Below are 15,702 nucleotides of genomic sequence, written 5' to 3' on the forward strand. Positions count from 1 at the left end.
CCAACATCCAGATTTGAAGACTAAGTGTGTATCATATACTAGAAACTTTGTGAGATTTGAAATAGTAAAGATATTCAAGTTTCTTCTCTTGGCATCTGTAATCACTGGAAGTTAATTGAAATGTTGATGTAAGTCATTGACCACCCAGTGTCACATCTATAAACTGTTCTAAAGCTAAAATCAGTTTCAGGATCCAGATTTGAAGACCTTTGCAGTGCAGGCAGGTAGTACACAGGTAGTAACAAATTGGCCACTTAGTGTAACTCCTACCTGTTATTTTTAAAATCCTGTACTGGAAAATGATTTTAAGATCTGGATTTGATGACTTCTGCCTGGTCGTAATTGTCATGCCCATCAGTAATTACCAAATCCTGTACCAGAGGTCAAATATCTTTGATTCCAGACGTTAAATTCAGTGTCAGGTTGTGGTTACTCTCTATTAATTACAAGCGATTATAAAATCCAGAACCAATAACTGGCTCCAATGAAGAATATGGCAGTTCTTCAAATCTGCACCTTCCAAGATTCCAGCCCTGGGTTGATGTAATTATCTACAACTGTGTTTAAGGCCTTGGCACTTGCCGGTATCTCACCAATTCAGGTCTTGCATCAAAACTGGGACTTTGGTTTACTGCTTTGTCATTTACTCTTTACACTGGTAACAGAAGAAAGGGGCAACAACAAATACAGGAGATGGACTATGGAAGTGGGTTATGAAAGATAATGTACACGATCGAGAAACACATACACACTCACACACACACGTACATTAACAGACAGACAGTGGAAGCGCCAAGAAGTCCAACATGACAATAAATTAGAAGGGAGTCCAGCTCTAAGGGAATGGAACCGAAAAAGAAAAGAGCAAGGCAGCGACAGTAAGAGGGGAACCACACGCTAAGAGAGAGAGAAGGAAAGCCCTGGGTCTAAAACAGGTTGGTCTTGAGGGCGGTGGGTTTTCTGTGGAAGGACGAGAGGACCCCGGCGAAGGGGCCGGCGGACATACTGTCTGCGGGCTGCCATGTCTTCAGCAGCTCGGGCGCCTGGGGGCCGCTGGGGGTCAGGCTGCCCGTCCCGGGCCAGCTAGGGGACTTCAGGCCCTGGTGGATGGAGGGAGAGGCGGAGGTGCTGGCGAATCCGGCCGAGGACACAGAGACCGGGCTTGGGCTCAGGCTGCCTGCCCCTGGGCTGCCCAGGTTCCCTGAGCCGGGCAGAGAGGCCGTGCTGTCCGGCGTGGGGCTGCAGGTCGACTCCTTCGACTCGTCATCTTCCGAAGAAGAGCGCGTCTCTCCCGACTTCTTGGCATTCCCGCCGTTCCCAGTGTTCCCACCTTTGGAGTTGGCGGCCCGCTCCTGCTTGCGGAACTTGGCACGTCTGTTCTGGAACCAAACCTGGGAGGGGGTGACACGATTATATTTAACGTTTTGAACACTTTAAATTGTTTTAACAGCCTCAGCTCGTCTGGGAAGGTGTTACATTAGATGTTGGAACATTGGTGTGAGGATTTGTTTGCATTGGCGTAGCCTAAATCTTATTGAGGTCAGCTACAGATGAGTGATTAGTTCTGGGACACGTCTACCGCTCCATGTCATCCTTAAAGTAGTGTATGGAGTACAAGGCCAGCTGAGAACACTGTTCCACTGTTCTACAACCCAATTAAATAGTATTCTCTATCCATTTGACCCTTATCTAACCCCAGACGCTTTAAAGTAAGGGTGCGACATAAGGTTTTTTGAGCATCGCCATAGAAGTACAACTTTGGTTCCGTAAAGAACCATTTTTATTAAAGAGATGTGAGTGTGAAGAACCTTCACTTGATGTAAATGTTCTTTACTCTCTGAAATATACCATCTAAAGTGGTTCTTCTATGTTGTTGCTCAAGGAGCCCTTTGTATCCCCTTTATTTTTCCGAGTGTGGGCTCGTGTGTCTGGTGCAGATCATTCCATTTCAGTGCTCAGTGATTTTCTATGAAGCTATTTGTACGTTTCCCTCACAGAGCACTTGAACGCATGTGTAAAAACGTACTCAAACTTGAGACTTACCTGCACGCGTGCCTCTGTGAGGTCGATTTTGAGCGCGAGCTCCTCGCGGGTGTAGATGTCGGGATAATGTGTCTCTGCAAACACACGCTCGAGCTCCTTCAGCTGAGAGCTTGTGAAGGTGGTGCGGATCCTCCGCTGTTTCCGCTTCTCGTTCACAGCACAGCCCTCGGAGAAGAACTTATACTGCACTGAGAGAGGGAGAGAGAGAGAGATATTTCAGATCACTGCACTGAGAGAGAGAGAGAGAGAGAGAGAGAGAGAGAGAGAGAGAGAGAGAGAACGAGAGAGGAGATAGAGAGATTTCAGATCACTGCACTGAGAGAGAGAGAGAGAACGAGAGAGAGAGAGAAAGAGGGAGAGAGAGAGAGGAGAAAGAGAGAGAGAGAGAACGAGAGAGAGAGAACGAGAGAGAGAGAGAAAGAGGGAGAGAGAGAGAGAGGAGAAAGAGAGAGGGAGAGAGAGAGAGGAGAAAGAGAGAGAGAGAGAACGAGAGAGAGAACGAGAGAGAGAGAGAGAGAGAACGAGAGAGAGAGAGAGAGAGAGAGAGAACGAGAGAGAGAGAGAGAGAGAACGAGAGAGAGAGAGAAAGAGGGAGAGAGAGAGAGGAGAAAGAGAGAGAGAGAAAACGAGAGAGAGAGAGAACGAGAAAGAGGGAGAGAGAGAACGAGAGAGAGAGAACGAGAGAGAGAGAGAAAGAGGGAGAGAGAGAGAGGAGAAAGAGAGAGAGAGAACGAGTGAGAGAACGAGAGAGAGAGAGAGAGAGATAGAGAACGAGAGAGAGAGAGAGAACGAGAGAGAGAGAGAAAGAGGGAGAGAGAGAGGAGAAAGAGAGAGAGAGAGAAAACGAGAGAGAGAGAGAGAGAGAGAGAGAGAACGAGAGAGAGAGAGAGAGAGAACGAGGGAGAGAAAGAGAGAGAGAGAGAAAACGAGAGAGAGAGAGAGAGAGAGAGAGAGAGAGAGAGAGAGAGAGATGGATTTCAGTTCACAGAGAGAAGAACTTTTGTCCTTACGTTCCTCAGAGTTTATTAAACAAAAATGGACCAATGTGTAAAAATGAAGCTCTGCGGTGAGTTGTGAAAGAAGCTTAAAATATAAGAGGAAAACTAAGAGTATCTGATATGACCATGTGCCCAAGTCTCTTACATCAGTAACAGCCGCTGTACATTAATCTTTACAACAAACACGTCTTAAACCTGAGATGACACTGATGTCAAAAAGCATTTTTATTTATTTATTAAATAAATAAATATAAAAAATTTGAAACAATGCTAAATGTTTTTTGTGAAAATAACCAGGCTTTTTATTATTAGGATTCAAGCACACAGCACTTTTCTTATCATTCTTCTTCTTTTTCTCCTGTAAAAGTTGATGGGTGGAAGAGGCTGTGGGTCGTAGACCTCAGTTGGAGGAGAGATGTAGTCTGTGTGCATCTCGTTACTATTATTATTGTTAATACTAATAATTATAATTGTTTTTGTTAGTTTTATTTATAACAATTCTGACACACATTTAATCAGGAACTTTTACGGTTTGGTGAATGGGTGACAACTGCATCACTTTCTGATTTTTGTGCATTTTTGTGAAAATAATCAAATAAAAAAATATATTTTCAAAACTTTATTAACAATTTCTATGCATTTTTTGTTTTTGGAACAAACTCTATGCAAGAAAATAGAAAACATTTATTTAAATATTTGCTCTCAGCAGTAGACTTCTCACTGAGAAAATAAACACAGTCCTTCGATTATTTTATGCATTTTTCAGAATGAATAGATTAATACCTATATTTTTATGTGGCGCCAATCAACTCATTTGGATAGAATCAGATTGGAATTCTCTTGATAAAATAAATTCGATATTTTTAAGGAAAAAAATGATCTACTCATTAACGATAATAATAAATGTTATTTTTAATTTACAAACGAAATTTAAATTAAATATTTCTGACTAAGATTCCACTTATGCATTCATTTTTCATTCAGTTACTACACACACTGAGTACTGAATGTACATATATATTTTTACAGTATATTTGATCAAATCTGATTATCACGTACTTTCTGACATTTAAAACAAATTTAAGAAGTTTGTCATTAATCATTATCACATTTCTAATAAGAGGTTTATACTTCAGTCGAAATAAATCTATTTCCTTTTTCAGGAACATAATAATATTGAGAATAGACGGAATACATTAAGTTTCAAATACACTGGAGGTTTAAGAACTTGTATATATTTGAAATAACGTAAATCAAACATGTCAGACCTTTATGGAACTGTGACGTCAACGTTATTGCCGCGTGTCAGATTTATTTTATCAAAGATTTACTGAATGTAACAAATTACATTTGTGTGCATCGACTGACACGTTTAAATCGTGTAAATTAGAAGCGCATTTTTGCAAATTATTTGTCAACAAAAATCTTACATTAAAACGTAACCTGTTATTTAGCAACAGAAAATATAGTTTAATATCTACATCAACAAAAACCTCCAGAAGATATTACCTTTCAAATGTGAAAAACCTTAGAAAACAATAGATTTACTGCATTAAACTAGCCGCATGATAAAAGAATGTATTATTATTATAATTGATATTATACAAATGTTTCAATAGTTGTTTACTTAAAACATTCAATTCATTAAAATGCTTAAGAGATCATTTAAAATATATAAAGTAAGTTTTAATAACAGAACGCTTTTTATCGTTACATTATTACATTATAAATAAACAATTACATTTTACATATGGCTTTTTTTTTTTCGTTTAATCATTTCTAGCAAGAAATTTTACAGATTAAAATTTAAGATATTTCATTTCAATTAAGATGTTTAATGCATCTTATTTCGTTTAATAGATTATAGCTATTGTACGGCATCTTGTGTATATTATTATCCTGCTGTAATATGTTCATGATGTTACATCAAGAACATTAATGACGTTTGTCAAATTTTGTAAAAGACTAATAAATAAAATGTAAAAAAAAAAAAAAATTCAACAAGTAAATAAACCAGTCTTAAACAAAATGTATTAATTAATTTATTTATTTATTTGTTTATTTATTTGTAGTTCAGTCTCGGCTTTTATGTGGAATTTAGAAAATATTTTAACATTTGTAATCTGGTGTCAAAATTGCTGACCTTAAGAAATCATCCTTAAACACCATCATAAAATTATTGCAACTCACCACAATTGATTATGAAGCTGTGTATTTTTGAACTATAAAAACAATGCTTTCGCACGATTCCAATATTAAAAATTAGTTCCTATTTAAATTATTTCCCTCATTTAAAATGTATACAATTTTGTTTTAAATATTTGAATCAGTTTTTAAAAGTGTCACTTCTTCTACTGTGTTTACTCTTTTAAATCCGCTGTACTGTGTTATAAAGCACTTTGAATTGCCATTGTGTACGAAAAGTTCTCTAAACTAGCTTTGCCTAAAGACCGCACATGGGTTACTGACTATTTTCAGTGTTTTTACGTTTAACTGAAACGAAATATTTTACGAAGAGAAGCGTACAACAAATACCAAAAGTACAATTATTTATAACACGTAAAACTAGCTGGACGCTATTAGGAAAATTATATTAAAATAGCTATAGTTTGTAAAAAAAATTACTATAATGTCGTGTGTTGGGTCACTTTGAATGAAACGTCATAAATAGTTTTTTCTTTGTCTTCGAGAGCTGCGTTATTTCTCGTCTGAGGAAAACGTGTTGGAGTAACGTAAAAAAGAGAGAAAAACTATCTTTGAACCTCTCACTGAATTGGTGCCCTTAGAAACCCTGTAGTTTGGGAACATTACTGTAACATAATCAATTTGAATTGTATGATTTAATGATTTAATTTGTACTTATATTACAGAAATATATATATATATATATATTTAAGGACTTTATTTCGTTTATTTCCGTTTAAACGTTATTAAATGAAAACGTTAATCCACATTTCTTTCAGGAAAAAAACGTAGTGAACACATTCCGACTTTAAGACCAGTGTTGTACGCGCTGTACCACAGCCGAAGACACATTTACAGTCTGTATCTTTAGGGATAGAAGTCGCACAATATTAATGTGTGAACAAGCAACTAAACTGGGATTATTCACTCCGGCAAATTATGCTTTTGATTCTCGTCAGCGCATTTTCACTAAGTGTTATTACGATGTTATGAAACGTTTTGGAACGTTACGACTGTGTAATGACGGTGTCGTCGCTGTGCACCTGTGGTTGTGGACCATATGAAGATATTCTGAAGTACGCTGTCGGCTCTCAGCGGTCAGTCTCCGAGCCCTCGTCCTCTTTTAGGTGCTATCTAGAACCAGAAATTTTCTCCAATGATCTTCCATCAAAGATGAGGACGATTTAACCACAAAAGAACCGTTTATAGATGGTTTATTTACTGCTGTTAATCCGAGTTCATTGCAGATATTTCAATGCAGATGTTTTACCAGCGTGTGATGAAGCTGTTACCGGCGGTTGGTAAAATCTGTGTGTGTGTGTGTGCGTGTGCATGTGTGTGTGTGATATTCACCAGTATGACAGCTATAACTGATCTATATTTTGATACACAGCTGTTTACCGGCGCTGGTTAAACCATGTTCTATACAGATGTTTTATGCAGTGTGTAGGTTTAACAGTGATCTGTACAGATGTTTTATGCAGTGTGTAGGTTTAACAGTGACCTGTAAAGATGTTTTATGCAGTGTATAGGTTTAACAGTGATATGTACAGATGTTTTATGCAGTGTGTAGGTTTAACAGTGACCTGTAAAGATGTTTTATGCAGTGTGTAGGCTTAACAGTGACCTGTACAGATGTTTTATGCAGTGTGTAGGTTTAACAGTGACCTGTACAGATGTTTTATGCAGTGTGTAGGTTTAACAGTGACATGTACAGATGTTTTATGCACTGTGTAGGTTTAACAGTGATCTATAAAGATGTTTTATGCAGTGTGTAGGTTTAACAGTGACCTGTACAGATGTTTTATGCAGTGTGTAGGTTTAACAGTGACCTGTACAGATGTTTTATGCAGTGTGTAGGTTTAACAGTGACATGTACAGATGTTTTATGCACTGTGTAGGTTTAACAGTGATCTATAAAGATGTTTTATGCAGTGTGTAGGTTTAACAGTCACCTATACAGATTTTTTATGCAGTGTGTAGGTTTAACAGTGACCTGTAAATATGTTTTATGCAGTGTGTAGGTTTAACAGTGACCTGTAAATATGTTTTATGCAGTGTGTAGGTTTAACAGTGACCTATACAGATGTTTTATGCAGTGTGTAGGTTTAACAGTGACATGTACAGATGTTTTATGCACTGTGTAGGTTTAACAGTGATCTATAAAGATGTTTTATGCAGTGTGTAGGTTTAACAGTCACCTATACAGATGTTTTATGCAGTGTGTAGGTTTAACAGTGACCTGTAAATATGTTTTATGCAGTGTGTAGGTTTAACAGTGACCTGTAAATATGTTTTATGCAGTGTGTAGGTTTAACAGTGACCTATACAGATGTTTTATGCAGTGTGTAGGCTTAACAGTGACCTGTAAATATGTTTTATGCAGTGTGTAGGTTTAACAGTGACATATACAGATGTTTTATGCAGTGTGTAGGTTTACAAGTGACCTATACAGATGTTTTATGCAGTGTGTGGGTTTAAAAGTGATCTATAAAGATGTTTTATGCAGTGTGTAGGTTTAACAGTGACCTGTACAGATGTTTTATGCAGTGTGTAGGTTTAACAGTGACCTATACAGATGTTTTATGCAGTGTGTAGGTTTACAAGTGACCTATACAGATATTTTATGCAGTGTGTAGGTTTAACAGTGACCTGTACAGATGTATTTGCAGTGTGTAGTTTTAAAAGTGACATATACAGATGTTTTATACAGTGTGTAGTTTTAACATTGATCTGTACAAATATTTATGCAGTGTGTAGTTTTAACATTGATCTGTACAGATGTTTATGCAGTGTGTAGTTTTAACATTGATCTGTACAGATGTTTATGCAGTGGGTAGTTTTAACATTGATCTGTACAGATGTTTATGCAGTCTGTAGGTTTAACCGTGTGTTTTCCAGATGTTTTATCTGTAATGCAGATTTGTACCGCCTTTTTTTGTGAGTGTTGTGTTTATTTTGAGGGCTGTGTGTTGTGTGTGTTTTGAGGGCTGTGTGTATTGTAATAGTTGTGTGTGTGCTGTGTGTGTTGTGATGTGTGTGTGTTGTGGGCTGTGTGTGTTCTGAGGGCTGAGTGTTGTGTGTGTTTTGATAGGTGTGTGTGTGCTGTGTGTGTTTTGAGGGCTGTGTGTTGTGTGTGTGTTTTGATAGGTGTGTGTGTGCTGTGTGTGTTTTGAGGGCTGTGTGTTGTGTGTGTGTTTTGATAGGTGTGTGTGTGCTGTGTGTGTTTTGAGGGCTGTGTGTTGTGTGTTTTTGGTTGTATGTGTTGTGTGTGTTTTGAGGGCTGTGTGTTATGCGTGTTGTGTTGAGTGTGTTGTGTTTACCGGCGCTGTAGGGCGTGGGCTGCTGCTCTCTGAAGGCCCCCAGTCCCGCGCAGCTTGCCGCCGCCCCGAAGCCGCTCCGCAGCGGGTTGCTGTTGCTGAAGTGGAGCGCGCTCGCCTGGCTGCACGAGCTGAAGTCCGCGTACGCTGACGCCTCCATCGCCGCCATGCACGAGTCATACGGGTTGAGGTATGGGTAATCCATCAGGGAACCGGAACACCAAAAACTCGCAGAAATAACACTCCCGTCTGCACGCGCCGCTGCGGGGACCTCCTGTCTGCCGCTCCGTGCGCTTTGCACATCCACAGAAAGACCCTCAGTCCGACCTCTTTCACACTCGCGCGCGCTCACTTTCGCTATCACTGTACTGTCCTTATATATAATCCTCTTTTTACAACTCTCTCTCTCTCTCTCTCTCTCTCTCTCTCTCTCTCTCTCTCTCTCTCTCTCTCTTTCTTTCTCTCTCCTCTCTCGCGCGCCGCTGCCTCAGTACTGGAGTTCTGGTCGCTGTGCCCGTGTTATAAACTGGTGCTGCGCGCGCGGGACAATAGCGAGACGGCGGGCGGTTTGCATCACAATGTCCTAGAGCTCGCGCACAGGTGGGAGGGTATAGGTGGGGGCTTTTTTTCGGGGGCGGGGGGGGTGGGAGGGAGTTAAGCACTCTCTCTCTCTCTCTCTCTCTCTGTATCTCTCTCTCTCTGTCTCTCTCTGTCTCTCTCTCTCTCTCTCTCTCTCTCTCTCTCTCTCTCTGTATCTCTCTCTCTCTCTCTCTCTCTCTCTCTCTCTCTCTCTCTCTCTCCCTGTATCTCTCTCTCTCTGTATCTCTCTCTCTCTCTGTATCTCTCTCTCTCTCTCTCTCTCTCTCTCCAGTTAATGCTCACGCGCTTGAACTCAGTAATATTTTTTCTATAATTTTATATGGTTTTGTTTAATTTTATTGACTTACTGTCACCACCGGTTTTATTTTCAACGAAGGTGGTGTGAAAACGACAGGAAACTGTCCACAATGAATTTAACTATTATTTTAAAATCATTTTTTAATTATTTAAATTTTTTCTTTTTTTTTACGTTTGATCTCGTTGTTATCCTCCGCGCGCAGCTCATTTATTGCCGTTTTAATTTCTCTAGCCCCACCCCCCACCCCTCACAGAGTTCAATGTTTGTACATTTACTTATTTTTTTAAAACTATTCATTTATTAGTAGAGTTCACCCTCCCTCTCCCCGCCGCGCGCGCACCACCGCGAGGAAAAATACAATTTAATAAGCTGTAATTCTGCGAGTGGGTGAATAGTGCACGTGCCTACACCTTCCACACCGCCCACTGCCCTATTTCCCCTGACTCTGTCTACCCCTAATAATAATAATAATAATAATAATATGAAGTGATCTAAATATTCATGATGCATAGGATGGTGATAAAAAGTGAAGATAAAAGGAGGAGAGGCAGAACAGAAAGAAAGGGAAAAGGACTGATATAAAGAAAGGAATGAGAAAATTAAAGGTAGAATAAAAAATTATAAACGTAAGGAAAAGAGAGATAAATCAATAAAGAACGAGTTTGTAGATATATTTTTACGTATCTATATAATATTTATGGGAAATGTGTATGTGTCTATAATTACGCATTTAAATATTGATATATAAATTACAACATGTATTATTATTATTATTATTATTATTTAGTAGTAGTAGCAGCAGTGTTATTAATATTATTATAATTATTATTTTATAGTAAAAAAGAGCGTGTTTGTAACCCCCCCCCCCTCCATTCACTCGTGTTGATTCACAGCGTCTTTTTTTTAACGTTTTTCAAGTAGAAAAAAAATCGTGATTAAAACACAAACCCGAGATCAGCTGACTGAGAGCAGGCTCGCGAGACACACTGCACACTGCCCGTCCGCGAGCTCAATCAGATTAGAGAGGAGAGGAGGCGCACGCGGGGCTTCTGTTCTGTGTCCAAACAAAAACACACGAAACAAAACCAGATACACGTCTCTTTATTTAAACTATTTCATCTGTTTTTGTTTGTTTTTTCCCTAAAAGTCGTCAGGGTTCTCATTGTCTGTTTTATATGTAAATGACTTTATAAATAATTGTAATTAAATAAATTGTTAAAATATCTCATTTTGGGGGTGTATTTATTTTATATCATTTACATCATTGTTTCTATTTATTTATTTATTTATTTAGCGTTTAGTATTTACCCAATATTTAACGCGCTGTACTTCCCGCAGAACTCTTTTTCTGACGTTGTGTAAACATCGTTTCTTTTTGGTTTCTTTAATAATTCCGCGGAGCTTCTCTCTCCGTGTGTTTAATCTTGTCTCGCGCTGTGTCAGATCTGAGCAGGAAACTGAAGAACAAACTTCCTGGAGCCTCCAGCTCAGGTACAATCTCAACCCCACACCTGAGATTTCCTGAGACTTTATTCCCCATCCGTTTTATTTAAATTATTATGAAACAGGCAAAACCAATCCAGCGCAGATCAAATGGGGGTCCAGTTGTGTTCCTTAAAGGTTCATTACATCCCCTTCTCCAGATTTCATTATAGAAATAAAATAACATAATAAAAGCCCTGGAGGTGAAACAGGGCGTGTGAAATCAACACAATATAAAAATCTACAATTATATAGAAGAAGGTACAAGTATGTTTCTTAATTAAAGGTACTGTATATGTTCCCTTGATGGTACCGCCACAGTGATAACTGATTTTCAAGAGTGTGGCGTATGCTTTTGATGTCATAAACCACTGTGATGACCTGTGGCAGTGTTGTGGGAGTGTAACACAGTGTATGATGGTGATATGATGGTGTATAATATTGTCATTGTCTTATGATTGGGTCATACAGCTCCTTATACAACTATGTGTTCTTTACAGAACCATTTAGGTCCTTGAATAGGTTGCATATGGTTCTGTGTAGCACCTGTTGGAAAATGGTTCTTGTATCAGGTTGTACATTGTAACAATAGAAGAACCCTTTCTAGGGTTGTAGAGAACCTCATGCAGCTCATTCTCCATCAGTTCAAAGAACCCTTTCACTGCACATACGGTTCTGTTCATATTCACTGTTCTATTCAGAACCATTTACTATACATTCCTAAACAAAGTGGGTTCTTGTAGGGTTCTTTAATTTTGGGAAAGGTTCTATTTAGAAAGGTATGTTCTGTATTTTATTTGAACAATTTTATTATGAAATGGAACTTTCCTTGATGAAGTGGTTCTGCAGATTGATGGAAGAAGTGTGACAGGACAGCCTTTTATTTTAGAAACGAAATGGAAAATGACATGTCTGAACCCCCCAGTGGGTAATGGGTGAGGGGCCTATGTTTTAGGCTGTGTTCGGGACATGGCCGCCATACTGGATCAAGGGCAAGTTTTTCCAATAGCAAAGTTGTCATGTCGCATATCAAAGAAGGGTAGAATTTTGTCAGAAATCAAATTGCAATATCACCGGTGGTTCAAAAGTTACCAACACAAAGAGTTAAAAACTTTTGTTGTTTGTTACAAGCTCATTATGGTCTCAGCCAACCACTAAATGCTCAAGACCAAGAGGAGGTGGATGAAGAGGAGGTGGATGAAGAGGAGGAGGTGATGAAGAAGAGGAGGAGGTGTTGGAGGATGAAGAGGATGAGGATAAAGAAGAGAAGCATGAGGAGGAGGAGGAGCATGGGGAAAAAGAGGATATAGGGGACCAAGAGGTAGAGGAGGTGTAGGATGAAGAGGATTAGGAGGATGAAGAAGAAGAGGTGGCAAAGGATGAAGAGGAAGAGGAGGATGAAAAGGAGGAGGATCAATAGGAGGGGATGAGGGATGAAGAGGAGAAAAAGGATGAAGAGATGGAAGAGGATGAAGAGGTGGCAGACGAAGAGGATGAAGAGGAGGAGGATGAAGAGGAGAAAGAGGATGAAAAGGAGGAGGATGAGGATAAAGAATAAGAGCATGAGGATGAAGAAGAGGAGGAGGATGAAGAGGAGAAAGAGGATGAAGAGGAGGAGGATGAAGAGGAGGAGGATGAAGAAGAGGAAGAGGATGAAAAGGAGGAGGATGAAGAGGAGGAGGATGGAGAGGATGAGGATAAAGAATAAGAGTATGAGGATGAAGAAGAGGAAGAGGATGAAAAGGAGGAGGATGAAGAGGAGAAAGAGGGTGAAAAGGAGGAGGACGAAGAGGAGAAAGAGGATGAAGAGGTGGAAGAGGATGAAGAGGTAGGAGGAGGATGAATAGGAGAAAGAGGATGAAAAGGAGGAGGATGAAGAGGAGGAGGATGAAGAGGATGAGGATGAAGAGGAGGAGGATGAAGAGGATGAGGATAAAGAATAAGAGCATGAGGATGAAGAAGAGGAAGATGATGAAAAGGAGGGGGATGAAGAGGAGAAAGAGGGTGAAAAGGAGGAGGACGAAGAGGATGAAGAGGATGAAAAGGTGGAAGAGGATGAAGAGGAGAAAGAGGATGAAAAGGAGGAGGATGAATAATAATAATAATAATAATAATAATAATAATAAATGGAATTTTTAAAGCGCTTTTCAGAAGAGGAAAAAGAGGTGGAAGAGGATGAAAAGGAGGAGGAGAAAGAGGAGAAAGAGGATGAAGAGGAGGAGGATGAAGAGGAGAAAGAGGATGAAGAAGTGGAAGAGGATGAAGAGGTGGAAGAGTATGAAGAGGAGGAGGATGAAGAGGAGAAAGAGGATGAAGAGGTGGAAGAGGAGAAAGAGGATGAAGAGGTGGAAGAGGATGAAGAGGAGGAGGATGAAGAGGATGAAGAGGAGAAAGAGGATGAAGAGGAGGAGGATGAAGAGGAGGAGGATGAAGAGGAGGAGGATGGAGAGGATGAGGATAAAGAATAAGAGCATGAGGATGAAGAAGAGGAAGAGGATGAAGAGGAGGGGGATGAGAAGGAGAAAGAGGATGAAGAGGAGGAGGATGAATAAGAAGAGGAGGTGTAGTATGAAGAGGATGAAGAAGAGGAGGAGGAAGAGGATGAAGAGGAGAATGATGGTGATTTCTGTCTGAAAATGGACAAACGAATAAACAAATCTACAATTATAAAAGTACACTGACCAGCCATAACATTAAAATGCCTTGGTACTGCACTCCACTGACCACACAGGACTGCCATAGTCTGTCTGTTGCTCTGCATCCTTTGTTACCCCCTTTTCCCCCTGTTCCTCAGCGCTCAGGACCCCCACAGAGCAGGTGTGATGTGGTGGTGGATCATTCTCAGCGCTGCAGTGACACTGACGTGGTGGTGGGGTGTTAGTGTGTGTTGTGCTGGTGCGAGTGGATCAGATACAGCAGTGCTGCTGGAGTTTTTAAACCCTGTGTCCACTCACTGTTCACTCTGAGAGACACTCCTCCCTCGTTGGTCCACCTTGTAGATGTAAAGTCAGAGACAGTAGCTCATCTGTCGCTGGTGTCTGGATGTTTTTGACTGGTGGACTATTCTCTCACCCCCACAAACACCCCCTTAAAATAAATAAATAAATAAATAAATAAATAAATAAATGTGGCCAGTTCAGTAGATATAAAACCTTTAAAAATTTCTTACAATTATTACATAACCTTATCTTTCTCTGTAAGTCTCTCTCCTTTTTCTCCTTACCTTCTCTCTCTCTCTCTCTCTCTCTCTCTCTCCCCAACTAGTTTTTGCATCACTCACCCCCCCCCCCCCCTCTCTCTCTCTCCCTCCTTGTGTCCATCCATCAGTCTGGCACCAGTCCTCCTTTCCTCTCATCAATCTTTGCCTGCCCTCCCTCTCCTCTCTCCCCTTCCCCTCCCCCCACCCTGCTCCCCCCTGGACTCATTACTCTAATCTGCATGCGCGAGCCCGAGTGGGACCCCCTCGCGACCCATCGGATGCCATTAACGTCAGACGGACGGGAGAAGCCAAAGTGAAACGAAACACAATTCGATTAGGGACCCCCCTCCCTCCCTCCCCCTGCACTGGGTTTTTTTGCCCTGAAAAGGCCCCTTTTTTAGTGATGGCGAAGCAGAAATGGAGAAATATGGGCATGTTTTAAAGACTATGGGAAATTAATTGAGCCACTCAGAGCTGCTCCAGGGGGAGAGGTATTTTATAAAAAAAAAAAAGAAGAAAATAAAGGATCGATCCTGGAAAAATAAATCAAAAATATTTGGTGTTTTACTTTAATAACGTCTGTAAAAGTCTGAGTGCATTGCAATTCCATTAGAAGCTAAAAGCCATAGCTTTATTATTTGTATTATTAATTAGTAGTAGAACGATTATTATTATTATTATTATTATTAACCAAGTTTTGTGAATATACACTGTCCTTTACAAGTATATTGTAGTTCGCTAATGGTCCAAGACCATGTAAATATCCCTTTTGTGTGCCCCGAAGTAGTGTTAAAGATACATTAGACCCTCATCTCCAGAGCAAGAATCAAATATGTTTCATAATAGAACTGTACTACCTGAAATACCAGAGCAACCGCCCTAGCAACCATCATTAAGGAAAACATTACCAACACCATATGACTCACTTACAACTTAGCAATGGCCTGAAATACTATAATCATATTCCTAGCAACCACCAAAATACACCATACCACATCTAAGAATACACCTGAAATATTATAACACAAAGAAACACATTGGCAATACCATAAAACTAACTTAGAAACACCTTAGCAACCACCTGAAATACCAAAGCTACTACCCTGGCAACTAACAGGAACAACTTAGTAACTGCTTCAAAATACTACAGCAGTTTCTCTAGCAACCACCAAGGACAAATGTTAGCAGCAGTGTAGCGCCCACATTGCAAACCTTTAGCACCCACCTGGGAGACCTTATAAACAACCTCAGATTACAGCACCTGCCATAGCAACCACCACAAACATCATATCACTCCATTAGCAACATCTTAGAAACTACTTCAAATACTATAGAACATTCCCTCATAACCACCTGGGATAACATAGCAACCACTTAGGAAAACTGATCAACATCTTAGCAACCTCTTGAAATACCTTAGCTACCACCCTAACAACCACCTGAAATACAGAAGTAACCACTTACACCAGCCTCTGGCTGCAGACCTGAGGAACCATGGAACTGTGTTCTCTGCTCCCTCCAGGGAGGAGTAACAACTGCAGTCATCAGTGAGGGATTCCACCAAATCCTCACAGCAAT

The 15,702-nt window shown here is 40.0% G+C and overlaps 1 protein-coding gene across 2 annotated transcripts; it reads right to left on the bottom strand.

The window, feature by feature from the left end:
- Positions 1-926: 926 nt before the first annotated feature.
- Positions 927-8,750, bottom strand: phox2a (paired like homeobox 2A). Of its 2 annotated transcripts, XM_066645054.1 has the most exons (4): positions 8,549-8,750; positions 2,027-2,231; positions 1,610-1,623; positions 927-1,396 (listed from the first exon to the last, which is right to left on the bottom strand). In XM_066645054.1, exons 1-4 carry the CDS (start codon positions 8,748-8,750, stop codon positions 927-929), a joined length of 891 nt encoding a protein of 296 aa, XP_066501151.1. The 2 variants fall into 2 exon arrangements, with proteins under 2 accessions (XP_066501151.1, XP_066501152.1); XM_066645055.1 differs by lacking the exon at positions 1,610-1,623 and having other exon boundaries at positions 927-1,391; positions 2,044-2,231.
- Between the last annotated feature and the right edge of the window lie 6,952 nt (positions 8,751-15,702).

Source organism: Hoplias malabaricus, chromosome 1 (assembly GCF_029633855.1).
Source record: "Hoplias malabaricus isolate fHopMal1 chromosome 1, fHopMal1.hap1, whole genome shotgun sequence".
Lineage (NCBI taxonomy): Eukaryota > Metazoa > Chordata > Actinopteri > Characiformes > Erythrinidae > Hoplias > Hoplias malabaricus.